At 42.2% G+C, this 19,215-nt stretch overlaps 2 protein-coding genes across 5 annotated transcripts; both read right to left on the reverse strand.

Moving 5' to 3' along the window:
* Positions 1-863: 863 nt before the first annotated feature.
* Positions 864-10,764, reverse strand: arih2 (ariadne homolog 2 (Drosophila)). Of its 3 annotated transcripts, none has more exons than XM_029157193.3 (15): positions 10,622-10,764; positions 7,957-8,511; positions 6,669-6,736; positions 6,387-6,459; positions 6,053-6,194; positions 5,112-5,233; positions 4,776-4,885; positions 4,487-4,604; positions 4,329-4,379; positions 4,074-4,095; positions 3,789-3,940; positions 3,419-3,562; positions 3,085-3,153; positions 2,724-2,849; positions 864-2,347 (listed from the first exon to the last, which is right to left on the reverse strand). In XM_029157193.3, exons 2-15 carry the CDS (start codon positions 8,218-8,220, stop codon positions 2,276-2,278), a joined length of 1,533 nt encoding a protein of 510 aa, XP_029013026.1. In that variant the 5' UTR covers positions 8,221-8,511; positions 10,622-10,764; the 3' UTR covers positions 864-2,275. The 3 variants fall into 3 exon arrangements, with proteins under 3 accessions (XP_029013026.1, XP_029013028.1, XP_055366542.1); XM_029157195.3 differs by having other exon boundaries at positions 10,544-10,660; XM_055510567.1 differs by lacking the exon at positions 10,622-10,764 and adding an exon at positions 9,545-10,488.
* A 679-nt stretch (positions 10,765-11,443) lies between these two features.
* xpc (xeroderma pigmentosum, complementation group C) lies at positions 11,444-17,667 on the reverse strand. Of its 2 annotated transcripts, XM_029157181.3 has the most exons (14): positions 17,331-17,667; positions 16,313-16,573; positions 16,118-16,211; positions 15,942-16,026; positions 15,685-15,842; positions 15,429-15,549; positions 15,236-15,325; positions 14,253-15,113; positions 14,010-14,170; positions 13,586-13,667; positions 13,126-13,257; positions 12,830-12,999; positions 12,638-12,731; positions 11,444-12,549 (listed from the first exon to the last, which is right to left on the reverse strand). In XM_029157181.3, the coding sequence occupies exons 1-14, from the start codon at positions 17,443-17,445 to the stop codon at positions 12,226-12,228; spliced, it is 2,748 nt and encodes a 915-aa protein (XP_029013014.1). In that variant the 5' UTR covers positions 17,446-17,667; the 3' UTR covers positions 11,444-12,225. The 2 variants fall into 2 exon arrangements, with proteins under 2 accessions (XP_029013014.1, XP_029013015.1); XM_029157182.3 differs by lacking the exon at positions 17,331-17,667 and having other exon boundaries at positions 16,302-16,441.
* Positions 17,668-19,215: the final 1,548 nt, after the last annotated feature.

Below are 19,215 nucleotides of genomic sequence, written 5' to 3' on the forward strand. Positions count from 1 at the left end.
ATAATGCAGATTGCCTTTGTTAGTCTGCCAAACTAACTTCATCACATTTACATTAACATGTACTGTACATTTAAGAAAGTTGTTATTAACATGGCCTCATAATATTCTGCATTTTCTAAACACACACCATGCAGTATCTTGGGTTACTATTTTAAAAGAGGCTGATCTCATACCTCTTTACAGTCTGGCTGTTCTGCTCTGGAATAAACACTTGATGGTGCAAACCTCTCAGGTTGCATAGTGCAGCATGACGGTGAAACTGGGTCACATAAGGTCAACTAGAGCAGCAGAGCTGTTAATATCATCTTGGCCGAGTATTACACATGCCTATATTAAGCTGTTGCAGACACACCGCATGTTGTTAAGTGCCAATCTGATAATGTCAGAGGTGGCCTGCAGTGCATACATATTGTCCTCCATTATTCGAATTATAGGGAAAATCTTAATGCAGCCCTGAAGTTCCAAAAATAAAATACAAGTATCTACAAATATGACCTATCAAACTGTGCTTTAGACTAGCATTATACAGCAGCAACAGTTAAAAGGTGGTGTAACAAATAGCATTGCATTTTACGTATCTGCTGCATTTTTATTTTCAAAAACTAGCAACCTTTATTCTAGTTAAGTTATTGCTCATTAAATTTAAAGCGTCAAATTACCCTTTTGATGATTAAGAAGTGTTTCACACTAGGCATTAAGTGAACACATTTCTTCAGTGACGTACTGAAACAGCATTTTATACAATTCTATTTTTAAGCAATGTAACTTCTTTTTAACATCAACATGAAATGAACTAAAGTGTACCCATCTGCATGTGTGTCTTTTGTATGTGTAATAATATAATAAAAACACAAGAACCAGGGTCCGGGTTTAAAAACTCTTCAGTAACTCTATTTCTGTATTAATGTACAACCGTTGAAAATTACAGCATTTTTTTTTTCTGTTTTCTTTTTTTTTTTTTTAAACGATCAACAGCCATTTTCCAGGAGAAAAGTGAACAATGTGAGCAGGATCAAAAGGTAATGAGGAACAAAATAAAGTGAGGGGATGAATGCAATGAATGAGATAGGGAAAGGAGACAAATTAACAGTTAATGTTTATTTTCTGCAGAGGAGTGTTTTGAGTATGAGTGTCGCTGTGCATGCCATGTCAGTGGGTGGTGTAGCATGAATCACTGAGGTTACACTTGCTTCTTCAAAACAACCTTTTCCTCCCATCTGATCAGTGGTGGGGACAATTATATGGAGGTGGCTGACACTTAGTTGTATCTGAACTAGCTGAGCACAAACCGAGAGACAGAAATGTGACAGTTATCCAGTAGACCTACTTTACACCTCATGACTAGCATCCCTTTGATGGTAGTAGAGGCTCCTAGGTTGGCATGATTTAAAAAAAAGAATGTGAAAGGTTTGCTTTTGGTGAAACACCAGCAACAAAATGTAAAAATGTAGTCAACTAAATAAACAGTCATTCTATTCTTTAAGCAGTAAATGATCATGCATCATATTTAGGAAAATACTGTTTTTAAGAGGAGTATGGGACTATAAGGTCTGCAGGTTTCCACACCAAACACACCACACTCACATCAAACACCTCCACAAAGAATTGTTCATTGGCTTTTCAAGTCCTAACTGTCCTGGTTGTGACAGTGACAGGCTACAACTTCAATTATTTCTATAAGCCTTTAGCAGCTGTGGAAAGGAAGCCTAAATGAGTAGGTGTGGAAAACTATACATGTGTTTAAACAAATCAGTTAGGTGCTATGGTAACCAAATACTACCAACAAGTGCCTGCTGGTCATTAAGGTCCACGTAGAAACCACTAAATACAGATCCACACAAAAAAGATGCTTTTACCACTGCTCAACCAAAGCTTCTCCATCTTCAGTACAGCTTTTCTCTCCCACAATCACAGAAATGAAGCTGGAAAATAACAGTCGTGACTCTGTTCGCATTAGCATGAGCTCAAAATTCACCCTTCATTGTTGTGTCTAAAATACTGGAACATGTGTAACCACAGTGCATGTGATGCTATAAATCCAAGATATGTAAATGAGGTGAAAGATGAGAAGAGGAAGGGCAGATACAATCGTGCCATTCTGTGACCCTGCAGCAATATAGAAGAGGGGAGGGAACGACCAAAGGAAGGAAGCAAACGAGGGAGTGGAGAGAGGTAAAAGACGGGATAAGTATGACTGCATCAAAGGGTGATCATGGAAGAAAGCCAAGGTAGGTAGACCAGGAAGGAAGGAAGAAGAGGCGGTCGCAGTGAAGCCTCAGGTGTCGTGGAAATCCTTCAGTAGCGTGCGTCTCCTCTGCTCAGCAATGTGCATCTGGTTCTCCAAATCCTGTAAGAAACAAAATATAAACTAGTTACTTTCTAAAATTACACCTCCAATTTGGACATGCAGGACATTCAAAGTCTTATTCTGTCACACAACTTCGGTTTTCGCTTCAGCAGCACAGAGATGCGAACCAACATTGTTGGTTTTATTGCTTAGATTTGAAAATCTTTCCAAAAAAAGGAATTAATGGCAACTAATGTCATTATGGTTTAGTTCTCTTTTCTCCGTCCACTCATTTATTAGTTCTTTTACAGAATTACACTATCTGCCTTTAAGCTCTTTAACAGCGGTGTTACAACACATTTATCCAACACAGCAAATTCAAAACAATCCTGTTTACAATGGCTCCCCATTTCCATCCTATGTATTATCCTCTTACCCCTCTGTCACTGTTGCTAAGCTCCCCCTCGCCTCCCACCACTCCTCTCTCATAGCTGTCGGCCCGCTCCACCTTCCACGACAGGTTTTCTATCTCTGCTTCCAGCTGGGCCTGCTGGTACTCAAACTGAAGGAGGGAGCAGATAGGTTACAAGGCGGCCACAAAGATCAATTTCAATACTACTGACAAAAAAAAATTGATCTAAAGGCATCAAATAACATTGTTGGGTCAGGATTTAAAATAGATTAATAGAAGATGGGATTCAGGGTTAGGAAGTACCCATGATCTCTACTTATAGTTGCATTGTTAAATGACGTGTTCAGCAATAAATAACAGGCAGGGAGTGAAGTTTGCTTCCTACCAGTTTCTTGCGTGGACCGGACTCCATGTAATAGGCATAAGGGTACGTATACTGCAGTGTGTAGCGACACTGAAAAAAAAAAAAAAGATAAAGCTCAAGGAATGAAAGAGCTTCAGAGTTAAGTACAGTAAATTTTAATGACCCGATGACAATTGATATTACTAAACCATACGGAAAGAAGGCTACAGGCTTTTGACAAACAAAGTGAATTCTAAAACCTGTCCTGTTTTCAGGACATTTCACTAAAAATGAGAAATTCTGGACATGTCACCATGTCAGACTTACTACCTCAAAAGGCGCACACACACACACACAGGGAATAAGGCATAGGTACCTTAGCCAGTAGCTTTGCAGCATTATGCAGGTACTGCCAGTCAATCCAGGTTCCCAGGTTGTTCATCACTCTCTCCTGGATCTTTTCTTGAATTCTCTGATACGTCTGAGCCTCCAGCTGCAGCGACTTGTTGTGATTCTCCCACTAGTTGTTTAAAGATTTAATAATAACACATCAACATAAATATTCTCTATAAATGTGTGACTGTTATGTTTAGACTGTGTGTGGTTTCTGACATAAGTCTGACTCAAAATCTTTATTAAAAGATTAAAAGAATGCGTGCATCAAACCATTGTTCATACAGTTTCATCATTTGGGTAGAAAAAAAGGGAATATTTGTTTTGACTGCTAATAAATAAGAAAGTCTCACCCTCTCAAAGTAGAAGAGGTATTTCTTTAGGGCCTCTCTGGCTTGAGCCTGCTGGCTCTGGTTGACTATATCAGGATTTTCTTTATAACGGCTACACTCGTAGTATTCACTGCCGTGGGTCTTCCAGTCGCCAAGACACATCCAGCAGAAATCTGTCAGCACACAAACACACCACCCTTATGGAACAACTGCATACAGTGAATACATCACACTGGACTCACAGTAGGCAGCAGGCCTAGTAATTTTGGCCACGCAGCTAATTGAGCCATGACACAAACTACTTACCATGTTTACACTTGGAGCATTGCTGAAACAAAGATACAGGAAGACATAAAATGAGTAACCCAGAGATTATAAAAAAATACATATGTATTCATTTCTACTATATGACTATATATTACTTGAATGAAGTGACTCTAGATCTACATGGGAATGATCACATCAAGTGTGGAACTGCTAATTAATTCAGCTCCAAGAATCTGACTATATTTTTAGCATTTCCTGTGTTCTGTGAAAGTGTAATTGACAGCTCTGACTCACCATGTGATTGCATCCTCCATTCTTTTCAATGCAGATATTGCACTTAGGACACTAGAGAGGGAACACATCATTCAAGTCTATACTTCCATATTTACTACACAGTTAAGATCAAATCAGAGACTGTATTTTTTATATTCCCAGTGTGCAGTTTCTCTCACATCTTTAGTGTGTGCGCTGATGTAGTTGGCCGTCTCCGAGTCGTCTGCACATTTGGTCAGCCACTTACGGATTGTTGCACAGTCAGTGGGTGCGTGGTACATCTGACGACATTTAAAACTGAAACAGAAGTAACAAATACAATAGTTTACTTTTTTACCTTTTACAGCCTAATGTGAAAACTACGGTGCAGAACATTCTACTACTGTCATTTACTCTACAGTTTACATATGCTTAAATGTGTAGCTATTTTTATTCTTTTGTTATTTGCATGCCATGTGTGCATCCTACCAGAAGACTTCACTGCAGCGGCTACACTGTACCCTGCGCGCCCGAGGCTCCTGTACCTTGATGACAATGGGACAGTCTGCACCTGGACACAACTGCAATTGGAAGTGACTCTGTAGATCAGAGAGAGATAAATATGAGGTCTGTAACATGAATGAGAAATAACAATTAGTTATTTTGATGTTGATACTATCACTCTTTATATAGAGCTGATCAATTATAAAAGTATTAGACCAAAAAAAAAGACAAAAAGAAATGTCTAGACCCTATAAAATTAACCTTAACACAGCATGTGAGTAAACAGATTAAACACACACACACAGAAACACACACACACACCTCGACATGGTCTCTGAAGAGGTAGCGTCTATATTTGTCCTTCAGCTCCTCTCCAGGCAGCAGCGGCAGGATAACATCTTCTGGTATTTGCAGGGAACAGTCTTGAGCCATACAGGAGATGCCTGAACAAATACAGATTAATTTCAAAAAGTCCTTAATCAAAGAAAAAGAATTAGTCAACATGGTAACAGGAAAAAGATGTGTCGACTTTGTGCATTTTGTTATTGTACATCTATTATCCAAGATTAATCTATGACCAAGAATGTTCCACTGCAGCTCTGTGTGTGGTATAAGGGGGCTGGTTTCAAGTGCAGAACTGACCCAGAAACTGGATTGGGGTTATCTGGCTTTTTAAACTTTTGATCCTGACACTGAAATACTTTTTAAACTCAGAAGGACTTTATTATGTGGACAAACTTTATCAGATATGGTTGGAACGCAGCACAAGGATACTAGTTTACAACATATACGGAACTCCTTGTTCTCCCACACACAAGTACAGGACAGAGTCTGCTGAACTGCATGCACTTCAGCAAACACACAGTATATGATAAAAAAAAAAAAAGATCTGAAACACACCCACACATCCATCTGTTCTGCTGACACAAGCACTCATCTCCACAAAGTGATCACAAGACTGCTGTAGAAGCATGTCTGCTTAGTAAGTTTTAAACCACATAATAGGGCACTTCAAATCTTGTACCACACAGTATTTTACACATGTAAACAAATAATTATTAAAGTTGTCAAAGTAAACCCTAGCCTACAAACGCTGCAGGTATTGCAGAAAAGCAGAGGCTAAAAACAAAAAAGGATCACAAACTGAAACTCTAAATCACACCAAGTAGACATACTTTCACAAACACACAAACAGATCAAACAGTGTGCAACTCGCCCCCTCCAACACCAGCTTTGATGATACACACAGAAACACAACTCACCCACTCCCATGCCATCTTTGACCAGTACAGTGCAGTGCTGTTCCCAGCATGTTTTGCAGAAGAAGTGCTGACAGGGCAGTGTCAGCAGGGAGTCTCTCCGTACGACCTGTAGACACACGCCACACTGGAGGGACTGAGGGGCCTAAAACACAAACACCAAATGAATTCCAAACACACAATACATCACCCTGTAATAATATATGGTTGCTCAGATGAAAGTATGAAGCCATGACAAACATGAATGTAAAAGTTACACACATATGACACATATGACAAAAAGCTGCCACTGACGTCAATGTGACATATTTTATGTCTGAAAAGAACTCTTACTCACAGTGACTGATCTGCACGTGGTGCTCGGCTGGACCAGAGCGTCTGACAACACCAGAGACGAGTTGGACTTATATCTATGGAGAACACAAGAAAGGCCAGTGACAGAACAACTCAAACTACAGCACAGAAGAATAAAAAAACAAGAAGAAAATACCATGGGTAGCTAGAAATTCAAAAATAAAAAAAGGACTAGAGAACTGCAAAAAAGGAGATAAAGGGAAAGTGATTTATAGAAGCAGAAGATATAAAACTGAGGACAAGTCAAGACACCAAAATGTCATACCTGTCCAGTATTTGTGAAACCTGCCAGTGAAAATGCACCAGGATCAGTTTTGCTACTGCTGGTAAAACCTATAAAAAATGAGATCAGAAGGGTGACGCTATTACTTTTACTGTAGCTGATGGTGGGATGTAGGAGACTAGTAGGACAACAAACGCCTCAACACTTAACTATTTCACAACAAGAAACCATCTCAATGTATATGAATCATTACAAATCTGCTACATTGAAAAACTCAACTGTTCCTCTGGGAGCTGCTTAGGTCTGTAAAACTGGAGCATGGAGTTGTGCTGAGCAGCTCCCTGGTGAGATTAGATGCAACCCTGAGCGTGAAGTCAGGTGTTTCTGCAAGCAGTATGCTCACTCAGCAAAGTTAGCTGAAATAAATAGACGTTTTACTTTTTAAAAAGGCAACATTGCTCATTCTAAATTTTAAAAGACGTGTTTAACACTAGGCAAGCACCTCCTTTAGCTCCTGTGCGACGATACATAAATATTAATGTTTGCATGCAGAGCGTTTGCTTCCTGCAAATGTGGACTCTGTGTATAATAGAACCCTAACATCAAGGTAAGGTTTTACAGCAGTTCAGGTTGTTATCTTGAACCACAGAAATATTTATCTGCCCAACATTATTCTATATGAATGTAATTATGTTGAATTAACAAGAAAACAAAACAGAGAACCTTGCAGCTAAAGCCTGGCCCCAACAGAACTCAGGTTGTGTTTGGTTTCTTCATATAATTGCAGCCAAACTCTGTCAAAGACAGAACAGCTGTGGCCCATTTCCCCAGTGTGTCTGAAAATTAAACTGTTCCATGGACAGATGACTTGTAATGAGAAGGTACATACACAAAGATGGTAGACAGAAACACTGTTTACTGTTTTACCAATGTAATGTTGCTCATAATTTAAATGACTGTGTCCTACATCATAATTACAACATTGACATCTGTCTTTACAAGCTCATGTTCAAAAGCCACCTAGTGCAGGATTACCATTAACACCACACTAAATGCTTCATGTAATTCAGCCCAACACTTGGGACCAATGAAAACTAGGAGGCAGCAGCACATTGGTTTAACTTGCTGAGCAGTGCAACAGTACAAAGATTCATTTTTAAAAACCCTATAACTGTTTTGTGCAAAGTAATTACATGGGCAATGGGTCGTCAACAAAATGTCTGGCTTCAGAGACATTTGATTAAAAGGACACTTGCAGTTTAATTTTAAAAACTGTAATAATTGTATTTTTTCCCCCACTTATATAAATAATTCAATCTGCTTCACTCACCTTCAGTGCAGCAGCCACAGTGTTAACCTGCTCCAATAGCATTATCTGACTCTCCTTGTAGGTCATACAAGTGAAAAGATACTCCTCAGGGTCAAAGGAGTCTGCACTCTGTTGCTCTACGTCGCTGGCTACACCCTCGTAGTAAGCCGCAATGTCTCCTGGGTCCTCCTCCTCTCCTGCGTCGTCCTCATCCTCCTCTTCAGAGTTCACCCCGAAGTCTTCCTCGTTGCTGTCCGATGCCTGGCTGTTCATGTCCACAGACATCCAGTCGATCTAATCAGTCACCCAGACAGGTAGACAGCTCGCCTACCTGTCGGATCCTAGTGGTCTGATTGGCTGAAATGGTTCGTTTGAAGCGCCACCTCTCCCTTTATCCTGGTCCACCCCTGTCCACCCGCTGGCGGCGCTGCTCAGACACACCCCGCCTTCCTGTAGGTCTGAGGCGCGTACGGAGCGCACTCAGCAGCAGCGGAAGAAGCAGAAGAAGTCACACTCCCCGTCACTCATTTGGAAAGCTGGTTACAGGATGATCTTAGGCACAAAAAAGAAGACGGCCTGAGCAAAAGAAGAAATGGCATATAAGCATGTTTTTCTATTCCTTTTTTTTTTAAGATAACACTTAATACTAGACAATATTCAAACAACATGACCATACAAAGGAAACCCCCGAGTTCAACTCTTTGTATTTGTAAAAACAAATGGCTAATTCTAATTGATGATGAAACTGATTTTTAGTCACATGAGGGACAACACATCTAACTGCTTACACAATAAATAAAAACACATCAGACAGCGTAAGAGTCAAGCTAAGTCATGACCGATGAAGTGAAATACAATACTACATTTTCAAAGATCTGAGGATCTAACAAAGGGAAATTTTTCAGTGATACCACTCTGTTGTCCTGCATCATTGTACTCCTGCTTATGGCCAAACCTACCAACTACTCAGATATCAGTCAAGCCCCTTAAACCGACCTGTCTCAAAATAACAAGGTCATTTTTTTCACTTAACTAAAAATACAAATTCCAACACAACATTTAATCTAATCTACTGTTTTAAGCAGTAGATTAGATTATTTGTGGTGCCCAGATAGCACCAGCCCTATTTCTCTAGGTCTCCTAACAGATTTCATTCTTCTTTTGTAAATAAAATCTAAAACAATACACACATTTAGATGCAATGCCTAAATAAACTTTTTATGAGAAAACGTCTTGAGATACTAACCTTTTTTGCTTAAGAAATAACCAAACCTATTCCAGACCAAACAGTAGCTCCTGAATACATTTTTATTCAGTAAACAATGTCTACTGAAGACAGATTTTCTTACATACCCTTCAATTTCCTCTCTCTCTCAACAAGGATTTGCTCAAATTTAAGTCACACTAAGCATAAACACACAGCTGGTCAGCGTTAAAACGAAGGTTACACAAAGATTAAAGCTAATGGACGTTAGACTTAATTTCCCTAAAGTCTATGTCCAAGTGCAGTGACCTGCTGCTGGCCCATCTCTGTAGAAATCCCCAATGAGGACTTTCAAAATATTTGGGAGCGTCAGCTATGAGTGACTGCAGTCTTGCTCAACCTCACCGCCGGACAAAGGATTGTCCAGATCCCTAGACCTCCCATCTGTTTGGAAAAGCAGGGATATTCCGTTTTTCAACGTAGATTGTAGAAAAATTCAACTCTCCGGAGTTGTCGTGGAAATCCAAGCCCTGGTCGAGTATCCTGTTCACCAATTTGAGTTTTTTTTTATCACTGAACATAAATCGTTTCCTCCAACGCGAAAGGAGGGCGAAACGTGTCACCTCACCAGAAGTTAAACAAAGTCAGAACTTTGAAAAGGAACCTGTGACGAACAGAGGCCCTGCGTGGCCCCGTGTGCTGGCACCGGGATTCAAATGTGACTTTGCAAATATCCACCTGGACGCGCACTAGGCTCGGCGGGGAAGCCTGCCAGCCGCCCGGCCGGCCGGTGCCAGCGCAGCGACAGACGACTGGGAGCATTCCGCTCGCTGCCTTCTAAAAATAGGCAGAAAAGTGGGTGACACACATCTCGCTAGGCTAATGTATCACAGCGACTCAGCAGGGTTTAAGAACACGCCTTTGAGGGGAGGGAAGTGAGGGGTTGCGGGAAATGTTAAGCAACGCCGAAGCCCACTTGGCCGCCGCCGGACGTCGCGGGTTTTGGCCGCACTCCGGCACCGAAACGGCAAGCGGGCTCGGCGTGAAGCGCTCCCAGGGCAGGTTAGCCGGATTAGCCATCTGGCTAACGTCCAGGCAGCTGGCTACGGCAGCGAAGTAACGCTGACAGCACGTACTACCGCGCAGTGGGGCGAGTTGAACTGCGAGGTCTCATCTAAATAAAGTTGCACAAGTTCTCGAGAAAAAAAAATCAGATATTGTGACACAGGAACTGCCCAAGCTAGTGTCTCCAGGGTCGCTCCCTCCCGCTGCGCCCCCGCCTCTCGCGCACACTTTAGTCCGGGGATGGCGATGTAAACAAGGCCCAGCGGAGCTCCGGATTCAACAGACGCGCTTAAACGCCCCCCGGGCCCGTTTCCACGCGTTGAGCCCGGCAGTGTTTACCTGTCAGAGCAGCGTCGGCTCGGCCCGCGGTGACAGCCAGAAACGGGTCTGAACGAGGGAACCCAGTGAGCGACTTACCCGGAGCTTAGGCTGGTCGCGCGGCGGAAGGTGGACGGCTGCAGCGGTGCTCGGCGATGACGTCACGTCCTCCTCGCGGCTGCGCGTTAAAGTTGAGCGGCGTTAAAACAAAGAGCGTCTAAAATCACGCTTTTGTATGAAGAATTATTCACTGTGGGCTTATTTTGCAGGAGGGTTGAACCTTAGTTTTGTGCACAGTCCATTAATCCGCTTCTCAATAAAAAGTTCAAACACAGACAGAAGTAGCGTTTTACCCAACCTGAAATACTCATTTCCACCTATGCCACATATATAAGTAATTGTACATATTCAGACCTTGTTCATTTCATAAATCATGTACCAAGAGCGTTATTTAATAACTAACCCACAGACAAAAACTAATATTTGAGCTACAATTAATTATAACATGCGTTTTGCCCATTTTCATGGGCAAATATTTTTAAAACAAAGCAGCTTTCAGGGGCAATAAACTATATTTATATTATGTACTTGATTACTAGCGGGTGGTTCATTCATTATAATACACTGTCATTGTGTTAGTCACTGCCCCCTTTGAGCCTCAGAGCAGTTGAACAGCACTGGTTAAACCAGATACAAACTTGCTTCACCAGAGCAACGGTGTTAGCTGTGATTTACACCTGGTGTTGAAGGCTTCCAGAGAAGGAGCTGTTCTAATATGGGCAGGAAGTCTGTTCCCCAGGTGGGGATTATGATGCGAATGAGATCAAACAGGTAGGTGAGGGTAAGTACTTTTAAACCTGCTCTGCTCCAGGCAGCTGGTGGGGAGAGACAGGACTGATGTGATCAAACTTCAAACAGGAGTGACAAACACAGAGGCAGTTTATGGGCGACCGGAGTCAATGTGAGAAAAGGGAATGAGCCTTGATGGGATAAATACACGAGTTAGTATCTTATGTTAAATATGTAAAAGGCCATTTTACAAAATGTTTTTATAGATTGGTTCAGGGACAAAACACTAAAAGAAACATTTTCTCCATCATGAGGATGCTAGTTAAATGTATATATGCCTTTGTAATGGTGCTATAGGTACAACTTGTCATTTAAAAATCTCTAAAAGACACTAGTTAAAAAAATACTACGTCATTTTGCTTGTCTTGCATTTTATTTTCATCTAAACATTTGCTCAACATTACAAAAAAATCACTTTTGCAAAAAGTATTTTTAAACACAGCCACAATCTGCTATGTACCAACAGTTACGTATACAAAAGTGTTAACCAACAGAAATAAGAGAACCCACAGGATTGACTGAAAAGAGACACAAAACTATCACACAGTGGTGGAAGACTACTAGAGGTCAGCTTGTTTCAGACGATGGCTGCCACCGAGCGGGTGAAAATGGACGACTAGAATCACCTCTAGTCATGGCAGTGATAGACATGAGACATCCAAGACTCCGGCTTTAATGCATTAACACCTCCAGTCATTTAGACGTCATCTAGATTTAGAGTTTGACAGTGATAAATTCCAGGGTTGAACTGAATTGCACCTGAGAAACATTTCATCCAGCTTGAAAGACACATGAACATGAACGAGTAACCGCCCTACCTAGTTTTTCCATTTCTGAATTTTCTATCTCCAGCATCAAACTTTCTCAAAAGGGAACAAATGTTTTTCTTGTCCTCTTTTCTCCCGTTTAGTCGGGGTCTTTGTCTTTAGTCCAGTGGGGCTTCCTCCGACCTCCTCTGCTTGTCTGTTCTGGGGCCAGGACATGGCCAGGGTCTCAGATGCTGTCTTAGATCCAGCCTCAGCCACCTCCTCGTCGGACGACAACCCGCCCGCGTCTTCGCTGTGAGCAGCGCTCCCCAGTCCATGGTTATTCTTGCCGTAGCGCTGTTTAAGCCTTTCTCTGATCAGGAGACTCTTTACCAGCAGAGTCCAGTTGGAGATCGCCTTCTTTTCTCTTTTCTAGAAAGCAGAGGAACAGAGAAGCTCATTTAGTTTAGCTGCTGACAAATAACTGTCACTGTTCAATAATCAACAGATAAAACCAAACCTCTTTCTCCTTCTGCTTCTGAAGCTCCTGTTCCTCCACCCAGGCAGCTCTGAGAACCTCTTCATGCTCTTCACATACAATGTAACCATCAGTCCTGAAACACATAAGTTTCCTCTTCAATCGGCACGTAATGATGGAAGCCACTTTTTTTTTGCTGCATTTAACTGAACGTGAAGCTCAGCGTTGCCTTACACAGCGTGAGAGTATCCTCCATGGAAGTCGAACCCCGTGACTGCAGGCGCGGCGTCGAGGTCCAGTTTCCTGGCCACGCGGTTCAGGTTGGGCAGCCTGAGGTGGACGCAGCCCACCGGCAGCATGCAGGGTTTGAACAGGTAGACGTTACCGTAGTCGTTACGGGGAACCTGAGGGAAAATGAGAGAGTTAAGAAAGGTTTTAGTGACGTGCACTCAGAAAAGTTCTGGAGCAGCTCATTGTCTATGACACATTTATAATTTTTCGTTTTTATTCTAGCCCACAGAAAGCGGTACCTTCCCGTCCACCGCTATTGGCGGCTGGTACTCCTCTGTCTGCCATTCTCCAAACAGAGCCAGATCATTTTCCTCCTTCATCTCAGACATCATTCGGGCCTTACGGGAGCGGTTCGAGAACCCCCTGACCATCTGTCAGACAGAGACGACATATTCACTGCTTTGATGTCACAGAGAAGACCGGAATACGGAAAACTTTAAATGACACGAGTCATACGAGTTATAAATGGAATTAAGGTGACTGCTGTGGAAATTCCTGAGGGACGACCGTATCTGTCTGCAGACATCAACTGACTGTCGATTTACATTTAAATGTAAAAACTGTGACCAGGTCCTTATTTTGAGCTGAGGCGTTTTTAAATGTGATCTAGTGAATTGTGCAAATAAAGACAGATAAAAAGGTGAAAAATAAAGAAAATGAACAAAACTGAAGAACTAAAATATATTTGAGGTCTCTTACTTTGTATGGCTCCTCTCCAAGTCTAACAGTTCTGGCTTCTTTAAGCCATGTGTCACTGGAGTGAAGGGTATGCACACAATCCCTAGAGAGAAATAAGGCTCAGAAAATATTTACTTTGACCAAAATATATAATAAATAGAATAAAACATAAATTTCGTTGTTTACAGTATCTAAAAACAGCAGGTATTCCAAAAGCCACGACGTTAAGTGGATCAAACAGCGCCACCTGGTGGACGCTCATTATTTCAGATTAACTTTGGCAGTGACCTATTTTAGCCAAGTTTCCAAAGCACCCTGCCAATAAAGACATCTCCTGAGGTCTAGAAGTCCAGAATGAACACGCTCTTCTCTCCACAACAAAACAAAAGTGGTGCATTCAGGTACTTCAGTCTAACAAATATAGTAATTATTCTGTTACACACACCTGGAATACACAGGCTCTCCTCTGCAGTAACCCAGCACAGTGGCTGTTGGAGGGTAGATGGCTTCATACTTGAGCAGGTGTCTCTTTAAGGCGTACAGAGGGTGGTTCTTATACTCTGCTATAGATATCGGCATGGGCTTGTTCAGAAGCTTGTGCTGGAGCTGGTGGTCAAGTGAGACAGAGTTCATTTGTGTGTGGGTGCATAGAACACATGTTGTGTTTGTATCCGCCTGCTGCTCTCACCTCCTTCTCCTCCCTTTTGCTCCTCTCGTCCTCGGGTCCCAGGAACGGGGCAAGCGTTTCCTCCCACCAGTCTTCATCCACCCGCCTCCTCCTGGAAGACGTCATCCAGTTGGGGTCGTACTTCCTTCCCAGGTCCTTCACGAATCCCTCCCCGTCCACTGACACTACATATGTCACGGGCGCTGTTGCATTCTTGAAGCAGAGCTGAGGGACCCCAACGCCGTGCTCCACATTCACGCAAACCCAGGAGGATGTTTTTTCCACGTACACCTCCAACCACTCGTCAGCTCCCCGCCCTTCCTTCTTCCTCCCTCTTCTTCGCTCCGTTTTGGTTTCAGCCACTCCTTCTTCTCCATCACTCTCCTCTCCTTCCTCCCATGTTTGGTCCTCTTCTTCTTTTACATTTTTTGACCCTCCACTATTCCGTTTCTTCGGAGCTGCTGTGTTTTTGTTGTTGACTTTGACCTTACTCTTACTCGTCCCTGTCTTTCCCTTCCTGGATTTAGCCTCGCCTTCAGAATCCTCGCTTTCTTCCCCGCTGGTTGCCTGAAAATCGTCATCGTCGCTCATCGCTTCTCCTGCGCTGTCGCTCTCCTCCTTGTAGCTGACCTTGGAAGCGACGCTGCGACGTTTGGAGTTTTTCGGTCTCTGCCCTGTTGATGCTTTGACCTTCACCTCCTCTTCGTCATCCTCTGCCTTTATTTCTTTTTTCTTTGGTTTCTTTCCTCCTCTGGCTCCTTTTGCGGAGCTCCCTCCAGCTGGTCTCTTTGAGCCAGGAGAAGCCTTTAGCTCAGGGGTGGGGGTCTTGGAGGTTCCCTGACTTGTTGGACGCTTTTCTGAGGCACTAGCACTTGTTGCTCCCTAGAGATATGAAAATTTTAAGTTCGCCTCATTAGGAGGAACCTAAACCACACCCATCAACAACATATGTGTTTATAACTATGTCAGACTCCTCTAAGAGGATGAACCTGTACTGTCAGTACCTTGGTTGATGGGGGTTTGAAAGAAATGGGCTGCAAAGACAGAACCAATCGGCAGAAAAGCTGCAGAGACCTCAGCACCAGGAGGAAAAGCTGCAATAAGCGAGACAAACAAACGCGGGTGTTCATGTATCCAAACATCCAAAGGCTGTTTTGCGGGTAGTAACATACAATAGTCCTGTGCCAAACTACTTACATGAGTCATCTCTGTATAGGTTTTGGCTGAGAGGCTGGCCAGTCGCCTCTCCAGTCGGCTCCGGGGGTCTGGAAGCTCGTCACAAGGAAGACTGGGATTGAGGGTGAAAGTTGCTCTAAACCTGGAGAGAAGAGGGGAGGAAGAAGGAAACCAGAAGACATACAGATGATTATACAGGTTAATGTGTAATCATGTATGTATGATAACTGGTTGGGACAATTATCAGACATAGATGCTGCACAAGGCTGGCACACACCATTTGAGCAGTCCAGAGAGGTAATTTTGATCGATGCGGTCCTTGTCGACCGCGCAGAAGTGGGCAGGGAGCAGTGACAGGGTGACGGCCAGCAGGTCCGGTTCACTGCAAAGGCGGCTGTGGAACATTCCGCTCGCTAAGAGGCACAGGAGGTGAACCTGCGAGTCCAATCAGGGCTTCGTTATTAGGCCGAAGCAAGAGGAAGTGACTGAAAAGCCCACACAAAATTTAAAAAAAAATGCAGGTGTGGGTTTCACCTTGTGTGTGTCTATGAGCAGGTCCTTCTTGTACCGATTCACCATTCGCCTCAGGTATGTCTCAAACTCTGCCTGTTTTTTCTGCCTGACAAATAAAATAAAACCCCACATCTTTACGTTTTTTTTTTTATAATAACATGGACTTCACGTAAACAGGAACATAATCACTTATGTACCTTTTCCTCATCTCTGGGGTCTCAATCTCTATCTCCACAGGCTGAGAGGGCAGTGCAGGTTCTGGCTCAACTGGACCAAGAGGCTCAGTCAGCTCTGATCAACACACAGAGTTTCATTATTTGGTTCTGTATAAAACATGTAGATTTTGCAGCCATTATTACACACAGACACACTATTATTTACCTTTCACTTACCTTCCACTTCCTCCCAGTCATCATCCTCTTCCTCACTGTCTTCAACCTCATCTGGTATCCCAGTTTTGCCTGTAAATACAGGTGCTGCTGAGGTCTTGTCATCTTCACTGTCAGTCTCCTCTTCCATCGATGACTGGAAGTATTTACTGGTTTTGACAGCGGCGGTTTTAGCAGGTGAGGTGGAAGATGCGTTCACTGCTGCCAGTTTGGTGGAAGAACGTGACTTAGGTTGGACCTTCCTCGCAAGCTTCTCCTCTTCCTCTGTAAGGCCATTACCAAATGAGCAAATGTTTAATGACCCATCTTTAACACTGAACAGACTTTATAGTGAAACCCAAAGGAAAATTAACTAATCCAAGTGCTCAGGGTTCAATATGTATGAAAAATTTCGTCTGTCATCTGAGCCACAGTATCATTTTATCCCTAGTAAATGCAGCAACAGCTGTTTACAACATTGATAATGCTGTTGTGTAAACTGTGAGCAGAGAGATGTCTGTGCTGCGTCTATTAGAATGAGGCGTGACAAAACAATCAGGCTCACAGAAAGTGTCTTTTCACAACATGTTTTGATGAAGTGGAGCACAGATGTGTAACTGTGCCAACAGACTCACTCCAGTGACCTGCACCTGCACTCTCGTTTGTAGTTACATTTATAACAGACTTCTTGGTGACAACGTAACGTAATAAAATGAAATCTCGCTTTGTTGTCTTACAGTAGCAAACATTACAAGCGAAACTTTTTCCGCTTATTCAAACGTAACTTCGCGTAGGATACTACAGTAATCATATATTTATGTCACATTATGTGATCTATAAATTGTAAATGTCTAAGCACGGCTGCACAATCAGCCTAATAAACTTTGTGCATGTTTTGAAGTCAGGGAGCCCAGAGGCAGACGTTTATTTACAGAGCTATGGTTTCTTTGCTAATGGAGCTACAAGCTCAGTGTAAAAACAAAAGCGTCTAATGGGAAAACATGCGCTAAATAAAGGAGCGGGACAGACGCACGCCTCGTACCTGCATCGTCCTCCCTGGCTCGTGCCTTTCTAGTCCCGCCGCTCCCTGTTCTCTTCACCTGCTTCGCTCTCTTTGTATGGGCCCCGGTCTCTGCACACTCCCTCCGCTTTGCCATGCTGCTTCCCCGCGGCTTTTCTCTCTGCTCTCAAACTGTGGCCGCTTTCCTTTTACTTTGCAGTTTCCTTTAGCAAAACAGTCGGAGCGGAAGTCGATCTGGGCTCTATAAAGTGTTGTGTAGGGGCAAAAGGAGCGCACTTATTCAACACTTCACCGTGCACATTTCATAACGCGAAACGTCGACCCGGTTGTTTTGGAGACGGCTGTGTGACGTCATATCCGGTGCGTCTTCCGCTTTGTAAATCAATTTATTTATTTTTTTGTACAAATATTTAAATGAATTTCCACCTTTTAAAAGTATGTTATATGTTATATAATATATATATATATATATATATATATATATATATATATATATATAATATATATATATATATATAGATATAATCTATATATATATATATATATATATATATATATATATATATATATATATAAGTACCAGGACGTGGGCTGATACAGGTGCTGTAGTATCCGAATACAAATACCTGGGAATCTATTTAGATATTAATTATCATGATTTACGTCAACACTGCTTATTCCACCTGACGAGTATTAACCTGTTTCACACATGGTGAGATTTCCCTTGCTCTTATTTTGTTTGTGGAGGCTATCATATTTCTATGTTGCTGTAGTAAACAGAAGGTTAAATAATTGGGGGCAGTGAGTGTAATAACACATTTCAGACACTGGGTGGCAATGTTGCGCTATAGCTGGGCACACGTGAAGACTTTCCCATTGTCTCTGTTCTAGCTTCTCATATTTATGATACTAAAACATCCTCTTGGGCTTTGACAATGTTTCTCTGAACTATAAATAACTTCACATAGTTCCATGTCACACTATAAATGTGACCTTTTTAATTAATCTACACATGCAGCTGCTTTTGACATTATAATAAACTATGGAGTGTAGTGAACTGCTGACCAATGTGAAGGAATTTTGTAGGTTTCCTGTTAATTCATCATCGACACCGTACTGGTCTGAATTCAATCCAGTGGCAGAGCTTGTGCCAAATTAAAAAATGGTGGTTTGGTGGGTTTAATGAATCAAAGCTGTGCCTTTAAGAAGTTCAAGGTCACAGGTTTATTCCTGTGACGTGTTTACTTAAACGTGACATCATAATTTAAGTCCTCTTTTAATTTGTTATAAAGTTTCTCTTGCATTATGGATGATTTTCTAATGTAATAACTAATAAATCAATAACCAGATTAAAAGAGGAGAAAATGCATCATTTGAAATTAGATTGTGATTTTATAAAGTAGAATAGAGAACAATCCAACTCAGGCAGATTCTTAGTGGCCAAGTGTTACAGCATATGGTTACAGGTTTCCACCTGTACCATTCATGTGATTATTCTCTATTATATGAGTATATCATTTTATCACATCTGATTAACCGAGAGAACTATCTGGTTCACAAACCACTTGCAGGTTTTCCCACATCAACGACAGGTGAATGTCAGACTCCACACTGGCCTCAGATGTGACTACAGTTACAGTCGGCCCTGTGTGTGTGAGCCATGTCCTGGGATTTTCACCGCCATCCATCCTCAGACGCTCCCTACATCCCACTGGGACCCTGAATGAAAATTAAGTGGGTAAAAGAGCATGACTGAATGAATTCTTCATCTTGTTATTTTGTGACAGGTCTGTGTGATTCCCCTGAAACGAGTTCTGCCTCTTCACTCCTGATCAATTTGGTTCATTTCAGTTCAATTTAATTTTCACTCTGCTCCGTCGTGATCCGTATCGATCACCTCGCGACG

The sequence above is a fragment of the Betta splendens genome, chromosome 7 (genome assembly GCF_900634795.4).
Source record: "Betta splendens chromosome 7, fBetSpl5.4, whole genome shotgun sequence".
Taxonomy (NCBI): Eukaryota; Metazoa; Chordata; class Actinopteri; order Anabantiformes; family Osphronemidae; genus Betta; species Betta splendens.